At 49.8% G+C, this 22795-nt stretch overlaps 1 protein-coding gene across 2 annotated transcripts in view; it reads left to right on the forward strand.

Moving 5' to 3' along the window:
* The window catches only part of ASIC2 (acid sensing ion channel subunit 2), an 838890-nt gene that overhangs the window by 759624 nt on the left and 56471 nt on the right, over positions 1-22795 (forward strand). For both annotated transcript variants that reach the window (XM_008147769.3, XM_008147770.3), the window contains exons 2-3: positions 3012-3162; positions 17795-17922. In XM_008147769.3, the coding sequence (XP_008145991.1) occupies positions 3012-3162; positions 17795-17922 (279 nt within the window). The remainder of the gene's footprint in view (positions 1-3011; positions 3163-17794; positions 17923-22795) is intronic.

Here is a 22795-nt window from a genome sequence, read left to right on the forward strand (position 1 = left end):
GCCCTGAGATGGGGAAGAGAGCTGCATCTTGTCCCAAGTTTGTAGCAAAACTGCACTGCGTATAAATAGCCCTCGGGCCTTTGATGTTGAGCAGAGAGGAAAATAATCCTCTCAGAAAAGCCGGGTGGAACAGAGGGCTCAGCGGGCGGGCAGGGAGGGGGCTGAATGAGGGTGCCCTGCTGGGTCTGAGCCCCTTCTCCTGCCCCTACCAAGGTAAACTGTCTTGAGTTCCTGAAAGGATCATTCCCTCTAATACCTTCACAGAGAAGCACGCAAAAAAATGCTTCGGTAAAATTAAGTGGGAAGCTGAGAAGGCCAGAGCAGAGGAATGGAGAGGAGGTGTCAGCCTGAGCTCCCGCCAGAACCAGGCCGGCCGCTGGCCAGCACCAAAGGGCGCCTCCCAGAGGTGGGCAAGAGGATGGGGCGTAGCAGCACCTTGGAGCCCATTCATTCGTTCATGTGACAAAACAGACGCAGTCCCTGCTCTCTAGGAGCTTCCAGTTCAGTGTAAAACACGTCCAACTAATAATCAGTTGCATAGTTTGATATGTTTCTCTAAAGGAAAAAAGCAGGGGTGCGAGGTCGTATAGCAAGGAGCCCAGTTTATATGGAGGCTGGGAGCCGGGGCTGGATGCCTCCGGGGAGGTGGCATTTAATCCAAGGCTTGACACAAGTTGGCCAGGCAAAGGGTGTGCGGAGAACACTCTAGGCAGAAGAGACAGTACTGTATATAGGAAGGGCCCATGCCGGCGGGTGGGGGGAAGCTGGCTGCACATCCCAGGAGCTAAAGAGGCCTGTGTGTGTGACGCGTGAGAGAGGGGAGAGATGGAGCCCCTGCCGAGCCCAGGGAGGCCCCGTGAGGATTTGGGCCTTTATCTTAAATGCACCAGGAAGCCGCAGAAGGGTGTTAAGCCTCTTTATGGCGGTCCTGACTTGGTAAAGATCTTGGCTGTTGTAGATTGTCCCCGGCCGTCTCCCAGGCACGGCTGCAGTCACCTTCAAGCTCCCTGCCCTGCCACTCTGGTTGCCACCATCCCTCACCAGGCTCTCTTCTGCATCAGTCCACACCTGGCAACTTTGTGCATTTGCCCCAGCACCCGCCCCCAGGAGCAGGGAGCAGGAAAGATGGGACTGACACTGAGACACCTGCAGGAGCTGCCACCTGGGCCCAGGATGAGTACCAGGCCTGGAAAGGGGCATCAAGGACCTGTCTGCTCCCTCCTCTATGGGGAAAGACTGATTCATGAGGCGTTGATGCTGCCAGCCCAGTGCCCGGCACAGAGCAGGCACTCAGGCATGACCCACTGAAGGTAGCAATGCCCTAGATCAGGGGTCCTCAAACTACGGCCCGCGGGCCACATGTGGCCCGCCGAGGACATTTATCCGGCCCGCCGGGTGTTTTTGCCGCCGCTGCCTGGCCTGCTTAGCAGCCGACTTAGCAGTGTGCATAGGAATTTGTTCATAGTTTTTTTTTTTTAAACTATAGTCCGGCCCTCCAATGGTCTGAGGGACAGTGAACTGGCCCCCTGTTTAAAAAGTTTGAGGACCCCTGCCCTAGATCCTCCATCTCCTCTTGCAAGTGGGGAAACTGAGGGAGGCTGGTATAAAGGAAGGATCGGGTTGAACTAGGAGTCTGTGTCCCAGATGGATACATCCTTGCTGCATAGCCTTGGGCAGGTCACTCCCTCTCTCCCAGGTCTCCCATTTCCTTACCTGTGAAGTCATACGAGTGGGCAAGATCATCTCTAAGTCCCCTTTTAGCCCTCATACCTGGTCCTCACCCTCAGAAGCTCAAAGCGGGTCGATTCCTTTATCAGTGCCACACAGCACGTCTGTCGCAGGGCCGGGAGCACAGGTAACTCCAGGAGTAGACAGCATATTCTAACCCCAGCCCGATATTCTGAAGTTCAAGTGGCAGATGGAGCGGGAGTGGGGGCTAGGATTTCCGGTGATCTGGTGCTAAGCTGGAGTGTACTTCTACTTACAAATCCCGTTAGATAGACAGGAAAATTCATATTATGAACCATTTTGGAACCAAAGAGGTTATTGGTGGGTCTACAAAGAAAACCTCTATTGGAGCACCCCCGAGGTCACTCTGGGTGCGTTCAACCCGGCAGTGGACGTGCGCACTACAAAATGCTCTCGTCCATTCATCATAGGGGTCCCTAAGAGCATCTCTCTGGGGGACAAGTTCGTTAGCCAAGTTCAGTGGCTACATACAGTAATGATGATAAAGCTCAGTTCTTTGAAAAATCATGTTCCGGCTGTCTCCACCATGGAGCCAAGAGAGTAGGGCCTGTCTGTTTTGAAATAGTTCACCTGCAAGGGGGGGACTCGGAGCCATTTCGTTCAGCGGAGAAACATGTGGAATCTGTTGTTTGGCTGATCCTTCCTATAGATTGTGAAGGCAGGTGGTAGGGCTTGTGCTTCTTTGCCATCCCCAAATCCTTGCTCATCGTAGGGCCACATGCATGTGACAGAAAAAGCCAGGCAGAAAGGAAGAGGATATGACCCCTTGGCAGGTAGTGATGCTATTTCCGGGAATAAGAATGCGGGGGGACCATGATTGGGGAGGGGGAGCCTGAGGAAGATTTGTTCCCACTGGGACATGTGAGTGTCCAGGGTCTGTGGTCCCCCGAAGGTCGTGCTTATTAGGCAGTGGGATCAGTGTGTCTGGAGCCCAGGAAAGATCTAAGGGCCAGAGGTGCGGATTGGAAGGTTAAGAGCTGACTACCGATGTGGACAGAAGGGGCATTCAGAGGGAGAAGAGGCCAGATCCTATTGCCACAAACCCAGAGGGTGTCCAGATTTGTTCTTTCCTGCAAGAATCCCATGTGGCAAGTCAGGCCATTAGTCAGGGTGAGGAATCCTTGGTCCCTGACTGGGGTTGATGGTGATGGGCTGTGGGGACTCGGGCCTGTTGTTGGATTTCTGGGGTCTCACCTGTCTCTGGAGCCCAGTCTGAAGTCACCCATGTGCTTCTCTCTCTCTCTCTCTCTTCTCTCCTTCAGGTGTTTACAAAATATGGGAAGTGTTACATGTTTAACTCAGGCGAGGATGGCAAACCTCTGCTCACCACGGTCAAGGGGGGGACAGGCAACGGGCTGGAGATCATGCTGGACATTCAGCAAGATGAGTACCTGCCCATCTGGGGAGAGACAGGTGAGCTGGGCACATGGACCTGGGCAGTGGGGGATGGCGGAGGGGAGCAGGACTTTGAAAGACTGGTTTGCTTCTTGGCCCACCTATGAAGGACTGATCTCTGCCAAGGGGTTGGTGGCATGCCGGTGAGTGGTAGGGATGCCCCTGGCATGGGCTGGGATGAGTTTCTTTGGATTTCACAGATGGGAGAGGGGTAGATGATGGGAGTGTTGGAAAGCAGGTAGGGTGAGAAGTGGTGTTGGGAGGGGGCATGGAGGAAGGTTTGAGTCAACAAGTATGGTTGGGAGGTGACTGGATAGAGCAGCCCCTCCTTCTCCCAGTCATATTGAATTTCCGACCCAGCCAGGAGGCCCAATGGGAAAGAAAGCAGACTTCTTTCTCTGGAAGAAGGTGGAGGGGCTGTGCAGTGTTGGACATCCAAAGCATAGGGACTCAGGGGCCCAGCACCACGCCTGTGGGAACCCCTGGGGGCCTATGTGTGTATAGGTTTCAAAGCTTTATTCATTCATTTAGTCAACAAATAATTCATTACCATATATACTACCTCAGGCTTTGCACCAAAGTCAGGACATTAAGATGAAAAAGACTTATTCCTTGATCACAAACTGGAAGAGGAGACACACTATGGTAGTCCATTGTGACCCCAGTGTTGCTGGTGCTGTGGCCGCCACCTGGACGGGGGAGGTGGGAGAGTTGGGGGAGGAGAGGAAGGTGCAGGGAAAGCACCCTAGAGCATGCAGCATCTGAACAGGGTCTTGGGATTGTCCTGGGTTCTCATAAGAGGGGTGTAGTCAGAGGGGCGATGTGAAGGCAGAAGCAGACATGGAGTGATGCAGCCAGTAGCCCAGGGATGCTGGCCTCACCTGGAATTCCACCAGGTGGAGAAAGTAAAGAGGTGCCCAGGAGTGGAACTGTGGATATAAAAGAGACCCAAATAAGACTGATGCTGTGTTCAGGGCATAAAGGTTAGGAGTGGGGAAGGGGCTCACAGGATGGGCCTGAGGAGGGCCCACAAGGAAGGGTGGAGGGGAGAGAAGACCCCAGCATGAGGGAGGCCCGGGCCCTCAGGTTCGAGCTGAAGATTGGGGGGGGGGGGGTGCATGGAGGCCAAGCAGCCCAGGCCCCACTTCCCGCAGCCCCCACCCTGTGATTCCTGCAGCCGATCCTTCCCATGCCAGGGCCTTCCAGGCTTCTGAGGCAGCAAAGGCTCCCACCCCAGGGCTCACTGACCACAAGCTCGGAGCTCTCTCCCCACCACCATGCTCTCCCTTCCTCCCGGCATCCTCGCTTGAGTGCCCTGCTGGGGAGAGCTCACCTCACACTGGTTAGTTCTCCTGCTCCTTCCACTGAAAGGTACAATGGCCACCACACGGCCACCACACATGTCATTCCAGGTACGCCTCCTGGTAGCTCCCCCTGCTCCAGGCCTCCAAACCCCACCTGCTGTTGCTCAGGGGTACTTAGTCAATCCCGCCCCACTCTTCTACATGCAGTGCCCCTCCCCTCCGGCAGGGGGATGGAAGTGTGTGTTCCCACTGAGCTCTGACTGACAACCAGCGGAGCCCGGCTCTCCAGAACACCCCGGAGGCCAGCCTGCCTACGTCTGGCAGCCCTGGGTCCTGGGAGCTGGATGCTGGTCCAGAGAGAGACGCTGCCTTGTAAATACCAGGACATATTTGCTTATTGAATTTCCTGTGGAAAAGGAGAGAAATGAGGACAAAAAAGTGAGTCCTGCTCCCAAGGTGGGTGACGCGGCCAGGCCTAGCCCACCTCGGACACAGGAGACAGCCCCGTCCTGCCTCGCCAAGCTGCACAGCCCCACAGATAATACCTTGGTTCTTTGGCACTCCGACCTCCTCTCAATCCCCGGAGAAAGGAGCCTAAGTCCTCACAGGAGATATTGGGGTGGTGATCGAGGAATTATTGGAAATATGTCTGCGGAGGGAGTGGCCACCTAGGGCTTGATGACAGAGGCAGGGTCGTGGGGCGGGAAAGTAGCATCAGAGAGACAGACCCGGGATCCACCCTGCAGCTCTCCCGTTGCTCCCGGTGTGGCTGAGGATGCGGGAGTGAGCCTCGGTGACCTCATCCGTAAAGTAGAGATCAGTAAAGCAAACAGAACCCGTCCCCTTGACAAGATGGCTGAAGGACCAAATGCGAGCTTCTCGGCCAAGTGTGAACAGCGGAAGCATGATCATGATGACCCGTAGCTGGGGGGACAGTCACATGGCCCCAGAGGCAGAGAGCATCGCCAATGTCTCGCAGCTGTAACCGGGGGCCTACACCACCGCAACATCTGGGCGTCTCATCTGCTCAAAGCAGTCTCTGCTAATTCTTGCCCTGCCTTGAGGACAGCTTCATCCCTCAGCAGTTTAAGGAAGCAGTAATTCTGACAGAAGGGACCTTGGGCACCCATAGGTAAATTAGGAAAAGGCACCCCCATGGGGTTGACCCAGCCCAATGGGCTCAGGCTTAGCGAATAGGGTGACTATGAAAAGTATCAAAAGTGCCCTTTTCTCTGGGCTGACAGTGTCCTGCACAAGGATGCCCCTTGGCCAAACCTCCTCACACAGGGCACCCTGGAAATATGCCCTTTTAAAGAGGGCAGGCTCCGTCACACGTGGGCCTAGTCAGTGTGCCCCCAGGCGGGCCCTGTGGAATGTCAGGCCTTTGGGATAGAACGGGCTCCAAGAAACTCTGGGGAACTCTGGTTAGACCAGGCAAACACAGGTATGCGTTGCAGGAAGGCTTTCAGACGCTCCCAGGACTCCTCCGAGATAGCAGTATTCCATGCCGCATTTATTTCCCAGATGCCTTTGAGTGGAAACCTCTTTTCTCGTGGAGGGGCTCACAAAATAGAAAAAGGACCGGAAAGCTGTCCTAGACTGTGGACATGTGGCTTTCATGGCCAGCATTGTCTAAAGGAAATTAAACCGAAGGCAGGTGGGAGGTTGTTAAAAGTGAAACTCTTGTGTAGATGCCTTGGAGAAACTTCAAAGAAACTTCGGCAGTGGGTTATCTAAGATGCACATGAGAGAAACCAGATTCAAACGAGCTTAGGCATAAAAGGAATTGTGTTGCCCCAGAATCCAAGGCAAACTTCAACAACCAAACAGCGGGAGGGCAAGGAGGCAAATTCTGAAACAACTGGACCTGGAACTGAGGGCTCAGGCCCCCTCCCATCTCTCCCTCCTTCTCTGGCCTCTCCTCTCTCTGAACCCCTTCATTTCTCTCTCACCAGAGACAGGCTTTTTTCACACTTTTTTTTTTCACACATGGTTCCCAGTAGTTTTACATTTTACACACCCTACCACCAGCAAGAGACTGTTCTGAGTCTCACTGATCTCCTATTTAAAAACAAAACAAAAAAAAAGGGGAGGGAATCATTGGTCCAGCTCAGTCTGATGCCCGCCCCTGGACCAATCAGTGACCAGGGAGTGAGTTCATGGAAGGACTAGAGAGCCCTAAGGAAGCTGGGGAGATAATAGCTGGAAGGAGTTCCCACAAGAGATTGTCTCATGAGTGGCCATGCTGGGGGAGGTAGGGATCAGGGTGAGGGTGAGGGGTGGGAGTGGGTTACACCTGAGGAAACTAGAATCAGTGTACAGGGAGCTCTATTTTTTTAAATAAACTTCTTTTTTTTTCTTTGTTTAATTAATTTTTAGAGAGGAAGAGAGAGAGAAACATTGATTTGTAGTTTTACTTATTTATGCATTCATTGGTTTAATCTTGTATGTGTCCCTGACCAGGGATCGAACCCGAAACCTTGGCATATCTTCCCAATGCTCTAATCAATTGAGTTATCTGCCCAGGTCCTATACAGGGAGCTCTTTAGTGAACTCAATTTCTGGATAGATAGGCTCCAATAGGGCCCCTCCCTTTTTTGTCTCCCTCTATCCTTCATTCACCCCTTGGCAAAATATATTTTTATCAAATATTATCTCCTTGTTTTCTCCAAATCCTAGCATTGTAGAAAAATGAATTTGCTCTTATATGTTTAAACAAAGGTGTGACTTTCAGAGTCTATGCTCTAATAGAGGTATATATCTGTCCCCTTATTGTTCCCCTCTGTCTCATCACCTCCTATTTCGCCCCTTGTTCACATGGGTCTAGCCACACTGGCTTCCCTGTGGCTTCTGGGACATTCCAGGAACACTGTCACTTTAAGGCATCTGCATTCTCCATTCCTTCCGCCTAGAATTCTCTTCGCTCAGACCCATGTGGTGAATTGCCTCATCTCCATCAAGTCTTTGCTCAGTGAGGCCTACCTTGACCGCCTTATTTAAAATTGCACTCCACCCCACTCCTCGCCTCTCTTCATCTACTCTGCTTCCTTTTCTCTATGGCATGTGTCACCTTCAAGTATACCATATGATTTACTTATTTTTTCTTGTCTCTCCCCTTTTACTAAAACATATGCTCTAGAGGTTAGATATCTTGGATGTCTGGCTCACTTACATATACCAAGTTAATAAATATATATTTTGTTGAGAGAGAAAAAAATTGCTATGCACACTGATAGGGCCAGAATGAGGGAGACACTAACTTTAATGAGGAGCTACTATGTGCCATGAATATTCTGTCCCATGAATCCTCCCAATTACCCTGCTACCAAGGGTTATAATCCCTTGAAAGACAGAGAAACTAGAGCCCAGAGAGGTTGCATAAGCTTCCTAAGAACACACAACTCGTTAAGTAGTCAAACCAAGCGGAAAATCCACTTGTGAACTCAAAGGCAATTCTCCTCTCACTACATTCCTTTCATGTTCAAAATGTGATTATAAAGGCACTCCTGTGAAAGTAGCTCAGGGGAAGAAAAGGTTCAGTGACACCTCTGAAGAGAGAATGGCCTATAATGATAGGCCTGCTGATGTTCTTTTCTGTTTTGTTCTGTGTTTTGTTTTAGCCTTTTGCAATAGCAGAATCCTTGTGTTGAGCAAACGCTTTAGCACAGCCTCAACATATAAAACAGAAGAAGGCAGAGCCACTCCAGTTCAACTGGAGGTGGGAGCCCAGTTTGATTTCTCCATGGTCACTGTGGTTGGCCAGCCGTGGGACATTCCCTAAGCAAAAGCCCAGGGCTCCAAGGATCCCAGTGTGAAAACCATTGGACGGACTGATATTATTGGGATGCAAGCACAGTTGGTTGGTTCTGTGGCTGTGTACCTCACAGAGAACACCTCGCAGCATCTTTCCCCCTACCCCCCCCCCATGGTGAAGGGACCCCATGACGTGTCTGCTGAGCCAGAGCCTCGGAGAGGTTGACGGTCTAGACTTCTGGTTGAACGTGGTGGGTTGGACATCAGTGTTTATGGACAATCCCTCCCCAGACTCACCTAAATGGCAAGGAAGCATTCATTTTTTAAGGGCAAAGTGGATGGGGGAGGAGATTACAGTAGATGTCAGCAAATGTGTGGACGATGGAAAGCAGATGGTATCTGGCTCACAGAGTCGACGAGGCTGGCGATAGCAGTCGGCCCTGGGAAACCAACTAAAGCCAATCAATTCTCAGCATAGAAGCTCAAGCAAGGATCAGGGGTTGGAGGCATCAGATTCTCCTGAAGATAGGGATGAGCGTTGGAGTTAAAATTGGGAGGATTAATTTAAAATCCGTAAGAGAAGCTGTTAAGTCCTCCAGATATCCTCCCGTGTCCCAAAGCAGCTGGACAAATCTCTCTCCACCTGGAGCTGAAAATAAGATTGAAACAGGCGGGCTCTGGGTTTGGGGAAACTAGGCCAAGCTGAGGGCTTGAGTGAGGTGCTGTACAGAAAACAGGGAGATGAGCTGAAATTCGGCTTACTCAGTAGTGAGACCTCCAGCCAGGCTAATGTACCCCCACCCCCAAATGGGATTCTGGGGGAATCCCTTCCTGGAGACACTAACAAGCTCAAGAGAAATGACCCCCACAGAATGGCCGTCAGGAATCTCCAAACAAAACGACCTGGTTAGCTCACTCCAGAGTGAGGCCCTTGGTAAGTCCTCCCACACATAGGGAATGGCTGCAGCTTTGAAGTACCTCTTCACTATGGACAGCCAAAAAGCCAGGGGAAGGGTCTAAAACAAACCACATAAGAAACTTTGAGGAAATAGAGATAATAGTTAATGGCACAAGCTGTAGAGCCAGACGAGAGCCTGGGTTCAAATCCTGGCTATCCAATTTACCAGCTATGTAACCTTGGACAAGTTACTTAACTTCTCTGGGCTTCATTTCCATCACCTGTAAAATGGCAATAAGATTATTATCTGCTCTGTAATGTTGTGAGGAAGATTGAAATAAGTTAATATTTGTGAAGTACTAAGAAAAGTGTCTTCATAATAGTAGGCACTGTGTGTTTGGTAAATGAAAAACATAAATGCAGGGAACAGAAAGAACATCAAACTGTTTTAATTAAAATTCTCAAGAGATAAGAGATGGTACTGCATCCATAAACATGAGCTATTAAATAGGATGCTATTAAAAAGTAACATTCAAAAAAAGAAGTTTTAAAAACTTGAAATTAAAAATATGATTGCAAACATTTTTTTTTCAAACTCACAGAAGGATTAAAATTGAGGAAATCTCCTGAAAAGTTAAGACAAACAGATGGAAAATGGGAGGAGAAAAAATATGAAAATGAGAGGGTAAATCTAAGAAGTCCAACCTCCTACTATTAAGTGTTCTAGAATAACAAAACTGAGAGATGGAGGAGAGGATGTTGCCAAAGAAATAACATAAGAAAAAATCCCAGCTGAAGTACGTGATTTTCCATATCAAAAGCATTCACCTGTCTGCAATAAGTGGCGAAACAAGTCCTGTCTGCAATAAGTAGCAAAACAATCAGACTAAGACGCATCCTTGAAAAATTCAGGCTAACAGAGATAAACAGAAACCCTTAAAAGTTTCTGGAAAGAAAAAAACAAGGCACATGCCTAGGATCTAGAATCAGAATGGCCTGGGACTTCCCAACAGAGTCTAAGTCAGAAGACAATAGCACAATGCTTTCAAATTGGGGGTGGGGGAAAGGGAGGAGGACTTGCTTTTCTAGGATATAATTTTTTTTTATTTAAGTATAGTTGGGAACATATAATATTGTAGTAGTTGTATTAGTTTCAGGTGTACAATATAGTGAGTCAGCATTTTTATACCTTACAATGTGCCCCCCTATTCTAGTAATCATCTGTCACCATGGAAACTTAGCACAGTATTACTGACTATAATCCCCTTTATCTCTTTCCCTCATTCCTCCACCCTCCTCCCTTCTGATAACCATCCCTTTGCTCTGTTTCTATGAGTCTGTTTTTGTTTTGGTTTGTTCATTTGTTTTCTCTTCTTATATTCCACATATAAGTGTCCTTCCCTGTTTGACTTATTTCACTTAGCATAATATCCTCTAAGTTCATCCATGTTGTCGAAAATGGCAAGGTTTCATTCCTTTTTATTGCTGCGTAATATTTCACTGTGTATATATACCACATCTTCTTTATCTATTCATCTATCAATGGACACCTAGGTTTCTTTCATATCTTGGCTTTTGTAAATAACGCTGCCATGAACATGGGGTGCACATATCTTTTCAAATTAGTGTTTTTGTTTTCTTCAGATAAATATCCAGAAGTGGAATTGCTGGGTCATATGATAGATCCGATCTTTAGTTTTTGAGTAATTTCCATACTGTTTCCCATCATTGCTGCACCAATTTGCAATCCCACCACCAGTGCACGCCCTCGCCAGCACATGTTACTTGCTGACTTTTTATAATAACCATTCTGACTGGTGTGAGGTCGTATCTCATTTGCATTTCCCGGATGAGCTAACATAGAATTCTATATCCAGCAAGCTACCAGTGAAGTGTGAAGGTAGAATTTCGTTTCAAATATATTCCAATATTCAAACATATTTAAATATATTCACAAATATACTTTTTGATGAGAACATTTACGTTCTGCTCTCTTAGCAAATTTCAATTATACAGTACAGTGTTAGCAACTACAGACATCATGTTTCACATTAGATCCTCTGATCTTATTCACTTTCTCACTGAAAGTTTGTACCTTGTATCAGCCTCTCCCTACTTCCTTCTTTCTCCCTCTTTCTCCCCAGCCCCTTACAACCACTTTTCTATGCTCTGTTTCTCTGAGTTTGACTTTTTCTTTGTCATTTCTGTGACACGATACCTCGCAAGCCAAACAAAGAGAAAGAAACGGTAAAAACAAAATAGTTACACAAGAAAGAAAGAAGCAGCAGAATCTATCACAAAGCTGGGGGGATGGTCACAGTCATAATCATGTAAGAGCTAGACACCGATTTAAACGAAATATCATAAAACGATGTACAGGAAGGTAAAAGGAAAGTAAACATGGCGGGACACTTCAGGTAAGAAGCCTACATCCTCATCTCCACGGTAGGACTTCAATAGAGAATATATAAACATTTTAGGAACCAGGACATAACTGTCAAGTGGTTGATGTCCATGAACATCTGAAAGGAAATCCCAGAAGGAACAGCTGCCTCTGAGGAGTGGGACTCAGGGCATGGAGAGAGGTGGAGCAGGGCACGGCTCTTTGTCATTGGCGGTCTTGCGGTCCATTTGGCTTGTAAAATTATGCACATGTATTGCTATGATAAAAATTAAATTTAAGATCATCATGAATTTTCCACGTAGCTGGAAGGCCTGAGCAACTATCAAGGGTAGCCCATTCCCTTTTCCCCATCACAGCAAGAGCGGATACAGATGGTTGCTATGGTGTCTCCAACAACTGCTCCCGGGGAAAACTCTGGCCTTGACGCCTGGTGCTGAGGGCCTCCCTAGAAGTACAGCTGCAGGCTGTGACCTGAACTTGGAGAGTCCTGAGCACAGGGCCATGCAGCAGAGCAGCCCTGTGCTGGATGGTGGGTCTCTACAGGTGCCCGGAGAAACGATGCTGTAAGTCAGAAGCCCCACTGGAGTCAGCATCCCTTGCACAGACAGAAGAAACCTGACTTGCATCATTTCGAGAAGACCTGCTAAGTGCTAGGCAGAAAATATGTGTGCTCCAGTTAAAACTCCCAGCCAGGCCTCAGCTGATTTTGGCTCAGTGGATAGAGCATCAGCCAGCAGACTAAAGGGTCCCGGGTTCGATTCCAGTCAAGGGCACATACCGGTTGCGGCTTGATCCCTGGCCCTGGTCAGGGCGCATGCAGGAGGCAACCAATTGATTTGTCTCTCTACATTGATGTTTCTCTCTGTCTCTCTCCCTCCCTTCTACTCTCTCTAAAAATCGGTGGAAAAATATCCTCAGGTGAGGATTAACAAAAATAAATAAAAAATAAAACTCCCAGCCAGGCAGGTGAAAGGCTAAGGGGAACATCTCAGAGGTGGGTGAAGCAGACCCACCTCAGCATTCATGTCTGCCTCGCCAGTAAATCGCCAAGAGCACCTACTGTGTGCCAGGCACACAGGGATACAGATAAAAAGGCCCAGGCCAGGCTTTCAGATTGTTCACCATCTAGGGACCATGTTGAGGCTCCATTTATGCAGCAGATGGATGTTCATTGATCCAGTAGCCCTCATGTAAAGTGCCTAAGGAGTGCCAGGCACTCGCAGTCTGGTCAGGGGACATGTGAACAATTAAATGCCATCAAGTGCTATGACAGATAGAGAAGAGATGGAGCACAGAGGAGGGGACAGTAGGTCTGGAAGGGAGGATAGGGTATCTTGGGGGAGGCTTCAGAGGGGAGATGACCTTTGCTCTTAGTCTCAGGCCTGTTTCCCAGGTGGCTAGGCAGTTGTGGGAATTAGAGAAGGAGTAGGCCGTGGCAGGCAAGGTGCCAGGGAGAAAGAGGGGAGTCAGGAGCGAAGGCCAAGAACATCCCAGGGCTGCAGAGGTCGGCAGAGGCCAGATCACCACGGCCCTCATGGGATCTGCTAACACACAGATGTTCTCCTGTGAGTCCTGCCCAGAGTGTGGTCCTCCAACCAGCAGCATTGTTGCCCCCTGGGAGCTTGTCAGAAATGCAGACTCTCGGGCCCCACCCAGAATCTGCACTGTAACCACTGGTCTCCAGGTGGCTCACATCCTAGCATGGGAAGCTCTGAGCTGGACCACTATTTCCATAATGACTTTTTAACATCTGGATATTTCTCCCACATCACCTCCACACGAACACTGCCACGCTTCTTTATATTCATTGACTGAGAAAATAGTAACAAGAAGTCGCTATGAGTTCGGTAATGCTTTGAATGATTTTGAATTCTATAATCACATCGCCATCTATATACGCGATCTGTTCGGCCATCTGGTTATTTATACCTAACTCCCGCCACCGGTGTGTGTGAACAGGGTTTTTAACGAATAGAATCTTAATCATCCACCAACTTCCCCTATAATGTCAGAGACAGGACTCTCCCTGGCAGCTTTTCAAGGGTGGTGCCTCCTGCATGCCAGTCGTCCACCCGGACTTATCAGCCTTCTTCACAAGTAATTTATAATCTCTGAGCCTGAATACACCGGGAAAACTCATTTAAAGAATCCTTAGAATAAATCTTTCTGTAATGAGAGCAGACCCAACTCCACCCGGGTTGCCTTCACTAATGTATGTTTTATAAATATTACATTTGAGAGGCGTGTGTTACGTGTAGCCACTCTTCTCTGTTGCATAGCTAAGTCCTGACATCAACTGTCCCCTTCCCCAACCCGGGTACATCACTCTGCAGTATATAAGGTGCTTCGCCAGCATTCTATCTTCTGGTCCTTATACATACACTCTTAGGACATAGACAGAGCAGTTCTTCATTAACAGATTAGCCCATTTAACAGATGTGGTAAGCAAGCCTCTGGACGATGAATGACTCTCCCAAGACCCCATGGCTAGGAAGTATTGGAACTCAGATTTCCATTCATATCTTCTGATTTGGTCCTTGACTCTTTCCACCAAGAGCTAGTGTTGCTTAAAAATTAAAACAGAGCCCAGCCCCCATTGTTGAGCATCAACCTTTGAACCAGGAGGTCACAGTTCGATTCCCGGTCAGGGCACATGCCCAGGTTGCGGGCTCGATCCCCAGTAAGGGGCCTGCAGGAGGCAGCCAATCAATAATCCTCTCTCATCATTGATATTAATATCTCTCTCTCTCTCCCTTCCTCTCTGAAATCAATTTAAAAAAATATTTTAAAGAAAATTAAAGCAAAAGGAAAGGGTTGCCTTGGGCAGCACTTGGTATAACAGAGGGTAGCATGTTGTTGCTGCAGTGTGTCCTAGGGCCTTGAAAATGCTAGTGTGCTTTGAGGCTCTGCAGGAGGGGCTGGGGTTTGCAGGCCTCACCCAACTTTCGTAGCCATTTGATAACATCTGGATCAGGAGCTGTTGGTGCGAACACTCAGCTACACCGAGATGCTGCCCGGAACAGACATAATTGCATCCCGTCCAGCGTGGGGACACGATGTTGATTTTATTTCTTCCAGAAGCTCTCCTGGCGTCTAAATGGCACCTGTGGGCAATCAAGCGTGAGCGTGCCCATCTCTGTGCCGGGTTCGGGTGTTCTTACCTAGGCATGCTGCTCAGCTGGGCCTGTCTGGCAGGGGAGGGGCGGACAGGGAGATTAAGACACACACCGCCCAGTTTGAGCCAGGCAGCGATGTGTGGACTCTTTGGTGGTCGTTAGAAAATCCAGCCTCTTCTGAATTGATGTGAGTGCTGAACAGCATGTCTTTTGTTCAGAAATATCTTTTTCAGGAAATTCAAATGAAAGGCAGTGAGGTTCGGCAACTGGTGCATGATCCCCAGCTCACAGAATTTTAGAGCTGAAAACAAACAGAGATAGCGCGCCTTCATTTTAGCAAAGAGGACAGAGAGGCAGTATAATGTATCCGAAGTCACACAGCTAAGCAGTGGGCTGTGAACCAAACCCAGAGCTGTGGTCTCAGAGCCCGTATTTCCTTGGTCCTCCTCCCAGGCCGCACCTTAGCCTGCTTGGCTTTCTCTGTAAGAGCCCAGAGAGCATGAGGGGCCAAGATGGGCCCCTCGGTGACCACCCGAGCAGCGTGTGGCAGACCCTTCCTACCAGGACTCTCAAGGGCTGGGGCCTCGGTCCCTATCATTGTCGCTGCCTCATGCTCAGTGAGCTGTGCCCTGAACTCGGAGATGAGCAAGCACAGGCTGCTAAGCCCACTATAAATTCAATTCCTCTTCCCCCTCCGCCCCTGTCCAGCGTGGAGCCTCATTGGCTTGTCGTCGGGACCACTGCCTCTTCTAGCCAACTGGCAAAGGGCAAGGAGGGTCAGGGGTCAAGGGACCTGGCTCCTGGGCTCTGCTCAGCCCCCACTGGTCATGTGGCCAGTGGCCACTGCCTTCTCAGTGTTCTTGCCTGAAAGATGAGAGGTTAGTTGAATTTAAAAAGTGTCAAGGGCTCTCCTAGCTCCAAAATTCTATGCATCCATGAGTCATAGACCCTAGGCCTTTATTTTCTCTCTTCTCTCTTTCTCTCTCCCTCCCTCTCTCTCTCTCTCTCTCTCTCTCTCTCTCTCTCTCTCTCACACACACACACACAAACACACACACACACACACACACTCCAGTCCCCTATCTGGGCCACCATTGACTGAACCCAACCAGAAGCAGAGGGCGAGGGAGCCCAACAGTACAGTCTCTGCCAGGGCGGCTTCCAGGGAGAGCACAGTGGAGAGGACTGGCCAGGGGCCGGACAGACGGAAGCGATCCCGCACAGACGACCCCCACCACCACACGGCGGGTCTTCCTCCCCACCTTCTCCTTCCAAGCTGGCCATCCCGGCCACTGTCACAAAGTCAGCCTCGTCCAGCATGAAATTGCCCGGTATCAGGCACCACCCTGCCTCAGCCTAGAACATTTCTCCGGATTTTTCCGAGCCGCTTCCCTTCCCACTTCTCTCCAGTGTTTATTTCCTCGGCGTGTTTCCTGTAATTTGCAAAGATGAAAGATTTAAGCTGCTTTTATGGCGATGTACTTTCCCTGCCCTATTATGCATTCTGCCCATCGGGCCCCATCTCCCCACCTCCCCCCGCAGAGCCCTCTCCTCTCTGCATGAGCAGAAAACACCGCAGGTCGACCTCGCCTCCTGCCACCGCGGCCGCGCTCCTGAGAAATGAAAGAGAGACCCAGCCTCTGCAGGTTGAACAAGCCCCACCGCCCTCCTCCTGATTCAACATCATCTTTCACGTTAAGCTGTCTGGGTGTGTCAGCCCGGTCCCAATTAACCAGGGTTCCTAACACTGTGTGTGTCGTAACTTCCCCGTTCTCTGTGCTCTCGCTCGCTCGCTCCCTGGGGCTTTGCATCCTGGTGTTCCTGATGTGTAAACAAATCCTTCACTGCACCGGGGCCAGGTCCGTGTTGAATCATTTAGTGGGGAGAGGACTGTGAGAATGTGAGTACTTCGGTCCAGCACCAAGCGGGTTATTGCAGGGCTGGCGTCCTGCATGTGCGACCCATATAGTCCCAGGTCCCCACGCTCAGAAGGGTTAAATGTTCTGCTACGGCTGTCTTACCCCCCAGTGCTGTTTTAGGAAGGGGCCCCGCATTTTCATTTGGCCTGGGGACCCAAAAGTTGTCTGGTAGTCCCAGCTACTGCTGCTGTTGTCGCCGCTGCTGTTGTTCGGTGAGCGGCCCACCTGCATCTCGGCAGGTGAGACCTCCCGAGGCCGGGACATGGGAGGGAGCCTGGTGCTGGGCAGCGTGTGGTGTGGTGTGGTGTTTCCCAGTGTCCAGTCAGACCCTGAGCAGACTCGCAGCTGGTCCCAGGGCAGAAAACAGTAGACTCAGCCGAGGACACTTCCTCACTCATTTGCTGCATTCAGGACACTTCCTCACTCATCTGCTCCGTTCCAGGCGCCGGACTGGAAGGAATATGACAGTGAAGACCTGTTCCCTTTCTCCAGCCCTCATTCAGAACCCCAGAGCCATGAAGCAGGGCATCTGCTGGCATGAAATAAACCACACCGCAAGGGGTAGAAAGAATGGTGGATTGTAAGTCAGGGGACCTGGCTTCTAGCCCTGCCCTGCTCTTGGCTCGCTGTGTGACCTTGGGTGAGTCAGTTGCCCTCTCTGGACTAGATCACTGCTTGCCCAAATGTGTTTGGCCTCAAACAACCCATTCCAGAATTTCCAGAAATGCGGATTTCTGGGCTTCAAACAACAAAAATGTATTGTCTGACAGTTCCGGAAGCCAGAAGGTCAGAAGGGGTTTCTCTAGGCTAGCATCTAGGTGTTGGCAGGGCTGCGCTCCTTCTGGAGGCTCCAGGGAAAATCCCTTCCCTTTTCCAGCTTCTGGATGCTGCCTACATTCCTTGGCTTGTGGCTCCTCCCTCCATCTTTGGAGCCAGTAGCACAGCATGTTCCCATTCTCTCTCTGACTCTGCTCCTCCTGCCTCCCTCTTACAAGGACCCTGTGATTACACTGGAACCCACGGAGAGTCCCGGATATTCTCCCCACCTCAAGATCCCTAACTCATTGTATCTGCACTGTCCCTGTGCCAGGGAAGGTAACCTATTGACAGTTTCCAGGAATAAGGAGGGGGTCAACTTTGAGGGCTTCTAGTCTGCCGACCACATGGCCTCTCTAGTGTCCCTTTGAGCGTGTCAGTCTCAGGACTCCATAGCACTTGTCTCTGACCCACGGCTCTGTCCCTTCTTGTTCTTCCAGAGGAAACGACGTTTGAAGCAGGAGTGAAAGTTCAGATCCACAGTCAGTCTGAGCCGCCTTTCATCCAAGAGCTGGGCTTTGGGGTGGCACCAGGGTTCCAGACTTTCGTGGCCACGCAGGAGCAGAGGGTAAGTTCCTGGGCTCCCTCGGTCAGGGGTCCTTCGCCTCTCAAGCCGCCTGCAGCGGGGTGAGGAGGAGGAGAAATGGGATTCCCACTTCTGGAAGATTCTGAATCCATCAGGAGGCTGGAGCACAGTTGGGCTCAGTAAAGGGATTCCCCCAGAAAATGGAGAAGGTGTCTGCTAACCTTTGTGACCCAATTCTCAGCTACTATATGTTGGTTCACAAGAGTGGGTGTGAAGGAAACCCAGCTTATTGTCTTTTTCACTGAATTGGTTGGGGTTTTTATTATACCCAACCATTCTGGCGGGGAGGGGGAATATTGGGAGAGGAATGGGGGAAACAGTACATGCTCTGAGAAACTGCTAACCAGGACTTGATATGTTGTATCACTTGTGTTAATGTAATTCAAAATTGCCTACACAAAGGCGAAGGAATGGGGCGTCACTCTCATAATAGAATTAAGTGGAAGGAAGCTTCTTGCATGGGCTCCTGCCTGCTCTCTCGATTTGGTGCCGGGGAGGGCCCCTCCCCTCCCAGCAACCCGGACTGCTGCATCCACCCTGCATGTCAGTGGAGTGAGGACTGGCCCTGCCTCGTGTCTGACATGGGTTTCACATCTTAGAAGGGAGACGTTCAGGAATTCTCAGTCAGGACTCTTTCTTTCTCCTGTCCCTGGTGTGCCTGCAATAAAAGCGGGAGAGGCTGTGACTCCGAGGAAGTCTTAAACCAGATCATATGAGACAGTTCGCCCTGGGAGGCCTGGGGCAAGGAGTGAGGGCGGTGAGTGGTGGGGACACCGCTGTCACGAGTCAGAAAGGGAGAATCCGGGAGAACATGCAGGAATGATCAGCAAAGAGGTGCACGTAGAACTTACAGGTTTAGCTTGTTTTTAAAATGTAACTCAAATGTCGTCTCTCATCTAGTACTGACCGGAGTTCTTTAGCCATTTTATAAAACAGTATTCTGTATTAGAAACTGGGTTTAAATCTGTAAGCGAGCTATAGTTCTGAATCTCTGGGGGGAAATGGATGGTGTAGGCCTCAGCTGTACTTAATGCCTGGGCAGTTGCTGAAGGCCAAGTCCAGCCTCCACTGCAGCACCGAGCAGGTGGGCGGCAGCTTTGAGGCCAGGGCAGAGGAGGCTGGGAGGTTGGCCCGGCCTTTCAGGCCCAGGGACTGAGACAGGTGGTGGGAGCAGAAATGGAGTGTGTGAGGGTGTGCGCAAGGTGGGAAGTGAGCTGTGTCCCTAGGAAACTTCCCCATTAAGGACAAAGAAGGAGGGCAGGAACCAGACAGCAGGGAGCCAAGTTTAGTGCTGAGGATTTGAGTCAGAAAAATAGTCTCAGGGATGTAAAGTACAGCATAGGGAATACAGTCAGTGATATTGTAATAACTGTGTGTGGTGCCAGGTGGGTACCAGACTTATTGGGGGTGATGGCTTCATAAGTTATACAAATGTCTAACCTCTATGCTATACACCTGAAACTAACATAATATTGGCTGTCAACAGTAATTGAAAGAATTTTTTAAAAGAGTGAGATTCCTGGCCAGTGTGCTCAGTGGTTAGAGTGTGGCCCCCACGCATCAAAGGGTTCGCTTCCCAGTCAAGGGCACATACCTGGGTTGCAGGTTCGATTCCTGGCCCCAGTCAGGGCAAGTGTGGGAGGCAACCAATCAATGTGTCTCTCTCACATCGATGTTTCTCTCTCCTTCCCCCCTCCTCCCTCTCTCCTATCTACTCTCTAAAAATCAATGGAAAAAAAATATCCTTGGATGAGGATTAACAACAACAACAAAAATTTAAAAGAGTAAAAATGCAGTGGAGGGGTACAGATGGACAGGCAGTCTGGATGCACCAGAGCCCAAGCGATTAGCGGAGGTGTGCCAGCCCGCCTCTGAGTACTGCCAAGCTGGACCCTCGTCAAAGCGGCAAGGGCAGGCTTGAACCAGTAGCACACTCGTTGCAAGAGGAAAGAGGGCTCGGCATGAACTGAGCTCAACTCCGATTTGTCCAGAGGTGACCACGGCAGTCAGGGAAGTGAAACATTACAGAGTGTGGAGGAGAGTTGGTCCACTTGAAACCCGCCTGAGTGTCCAGCTGGCGCTCATCCACGTTAGGCCCCCACCCTCCCATACACACGGGGAGACAGAGGCCCATCTTCAGGGATTGGCAGGAACAAATAGTCAGTTCTTTGGGCAGCTTTGAGTTTTCTCGGGCAGGGCCTCTGAGGGGGCAGGGGGCTAGGCTCAGCCTCAGGATGTAGCTTTGGGTTGTCAGAGACCATGGTAGTGTTTGTTCGGGTCTTTGTAGGCCAACCCTGAGGCTAGAGTTTGGTCCAGGAGACAATGTTGGTCAGTCCCGCCTTCTGTGTGTTGTGTGAGCAAACCCTCCTCCCTTCAGAGACCCAGACGTGGCTTAGACAGTGACTCGCTGTGTGCATGAGTCTTTGACTCTAAAGGTGAGTTTCTGACTCGTTGCCCAGGGTAAATGGGACTCTGTGGGCTGTTCACTGTAACGGCCACACCTGAGCTGACATCTCTGTCCACATTGCTATCAGCATGAGGGGAGGCGAGTAGCATTCTCTAAACCCGCAGGGTCACTCTGCCTGGCCACTAGCGAAGGTCAAAGGTCAGAGAGAAGGCAGCTCTTGGCAGATGGCCGTTTCTTTGGCCTGAGAGATGCGTGTGTCCCTCCCCCATCCCCACTTCCCCTGCATCAGTGACACTGAAGACATTTCTCTACACAGATCTTGTAACGTAGAAATCCACACAGGAAACCTATATGTTCATGTTGAACAGTGTCACCCCAATCAATTCAATAAATTTAAAAATAATAAGTAAATAGATAAATAAGTAAAAGGAAATGTCTGGGCTGGGTGGGAAGGTGGAGCTGATGATTTCCACAAATCCTTCCGTTGCTTTCCCTCCCTGGTAGGAAGCAGAGGGACTCCCCACAGTGGGTGGAGAAACACATTCCCAGCTTCGGAGGGCAAATTCATTATTTGCTTTGAAGTATGTTCGCAGAAAATCAGCCTCATTCAGATCCGTATTGCCATGATAATTATAACTAATACTAATATATTTCGTTAAACATTTTACAGTCTTCAAAGCATTTCCGCATTATCTCATTTGATCATTTCATTCATATTAATAGAGAAATACAAAAGCACATCCCGGAGCTAAATCTGATAATCCGTTATGTTTACATGTATATGAAAGAGCGTATTCATAGGAAATAAGACTTGAAGGGAAATAAGCCGAAAGACCCACAGTGGGGCGATGATGAATGATTTCTTTTCTTTTCTGGGTTTTTCCTTGTGTTGTATAATGTGGCTTTGTTTGGCTTCTCATTCAGCCAATATTTGTGGAGCACCTACTATGTGTGAAGTGATGGGGACACCGCGGTGAACACAGCAGAGCCAGGGTCCGTCCTCATAGAGCCTTTGTTTTTTCTCATAAAGAAAAGACAGTAATTAAATAATGGGAAGCCAAGTGTAATTTGGGTGTCGGTCCCCCTTTGTACATTTCCATCCTGCCATGAGTACTGGCCTAGCCTACCCAGCTGACCTTGATGCTCACACACGGTGTTGCATTGCTTCTAAGATGCCTGTGTTTTCACATTGTGACATTTCTGAAACCAGGGCTTGTTCCCCAATGCGCTGCATCTCACAGTTCTGATCCATCGGCAGTGCTTTTTCTTTCTTGGTGGCACAAAAGATCATGGTGCATCCCACAGTCTATGGAGTCTACATGGATCCCATCCCAGGATTCCCTTGCCTGAGGTCAAAGTTGAGGGAGTCTGAAAGGAGGTCAGGAGCGGGGACAAGACTGTGGGGAACAGAAGGCTCTCCCCCTGGAAAGTCGGTGTGAATCGTGCTGGGGAAACTGACTCCTGAGTGAGAGCCCGAGGAGGAACTGGTGACTTACAGGAACCCTGCCATGAACTTTATGCAAATGGAAAAGTCCTTCCACATGGGAAAACTCATCCCACCCGCGCAAAATTACACACGCACTCCTTTCAATATGCTTCCATTTTCTTTTGTAATCCAGACCAAATTGCCTTTTTAAACTCAGTGTTTGCCCTAACCCTAATTAAGTCAAGGTATGCCTCTGCCTTTGCGGGCAACCTGAGAAATGTTCCCCGACTAGCTCAGCCACTACAGAAGCCCCTGAGAGACCTCAGGACCAACTCCCCCGGAGACAGGCATTGGGATAACGTGCTGGGAGCAGAAGCAGAACCCCGGAGATGAGACAAAAGGTTACTACTATCTGAGCACTCACTGCCTGCCAGGCACTAAGCTGCGGAGACACTTGTCATGCGTTACCTCATTTAGTCCCACAACCCCGAAAGGGGGACAGAGTTACCTCCACGGTCCAGATGACAGAAACATAGTTAAGTAGCTTGCTTAAGGTCACATAGCCAGGGGAGTAGCAGGGCTCAGCTTTGAGCCAGATCTATCTGTGGGGAGAAAACCAGACTACAACCCTGGGCCTCAGGTTTCCCATCCATAGAATGGGAGGACTGGGTTAAAAGACTTCAAAGGGCCTCCAGCATGAATAGCCTGGGAGCCCCTGCCTATGTCCCTCGAGCACACAGCTGTCACCTGGGAGTTTGGCACCTGCTCCCTGCTCTGCAGGAGCTGGAGTAAACAGCAGCCCTAACATTAGAAGAGAGGCTCTGGGCATGCTCCTTGTTGGTGCCCATTCTTCAGCACCACACATGGTGGTCGCATCGCTACCCTGCCTAAAACCCTTACACTCCCGGGTTTACTGTAATTTCCAAAATGCCAGCCCTTTAGAATGGTTTCTGAGACCCTCTTCCACCGGCCCCATGCCCCCTCTTCAGCCGCATTATCTGCCTGTGGTTGACCCTCGTGTA

The sequence above is a fragment of the Eptesicus fuscus genome, chromosome 20 (genome assembly GCF_027574615.1).
Source record: "Eptesicus fuscus isolate TK198812 chromosome 20, DD_ASM_mEF_20220401, whole genome shotgun sequence".
Taxonomy (NCBI): domain Eukaryota; kingdom Metazoa; phylum Chordata; class Mammalia; order Chiroptera; family Vespertilionidae; genus Eptesicus; species Eptesicus fuscus.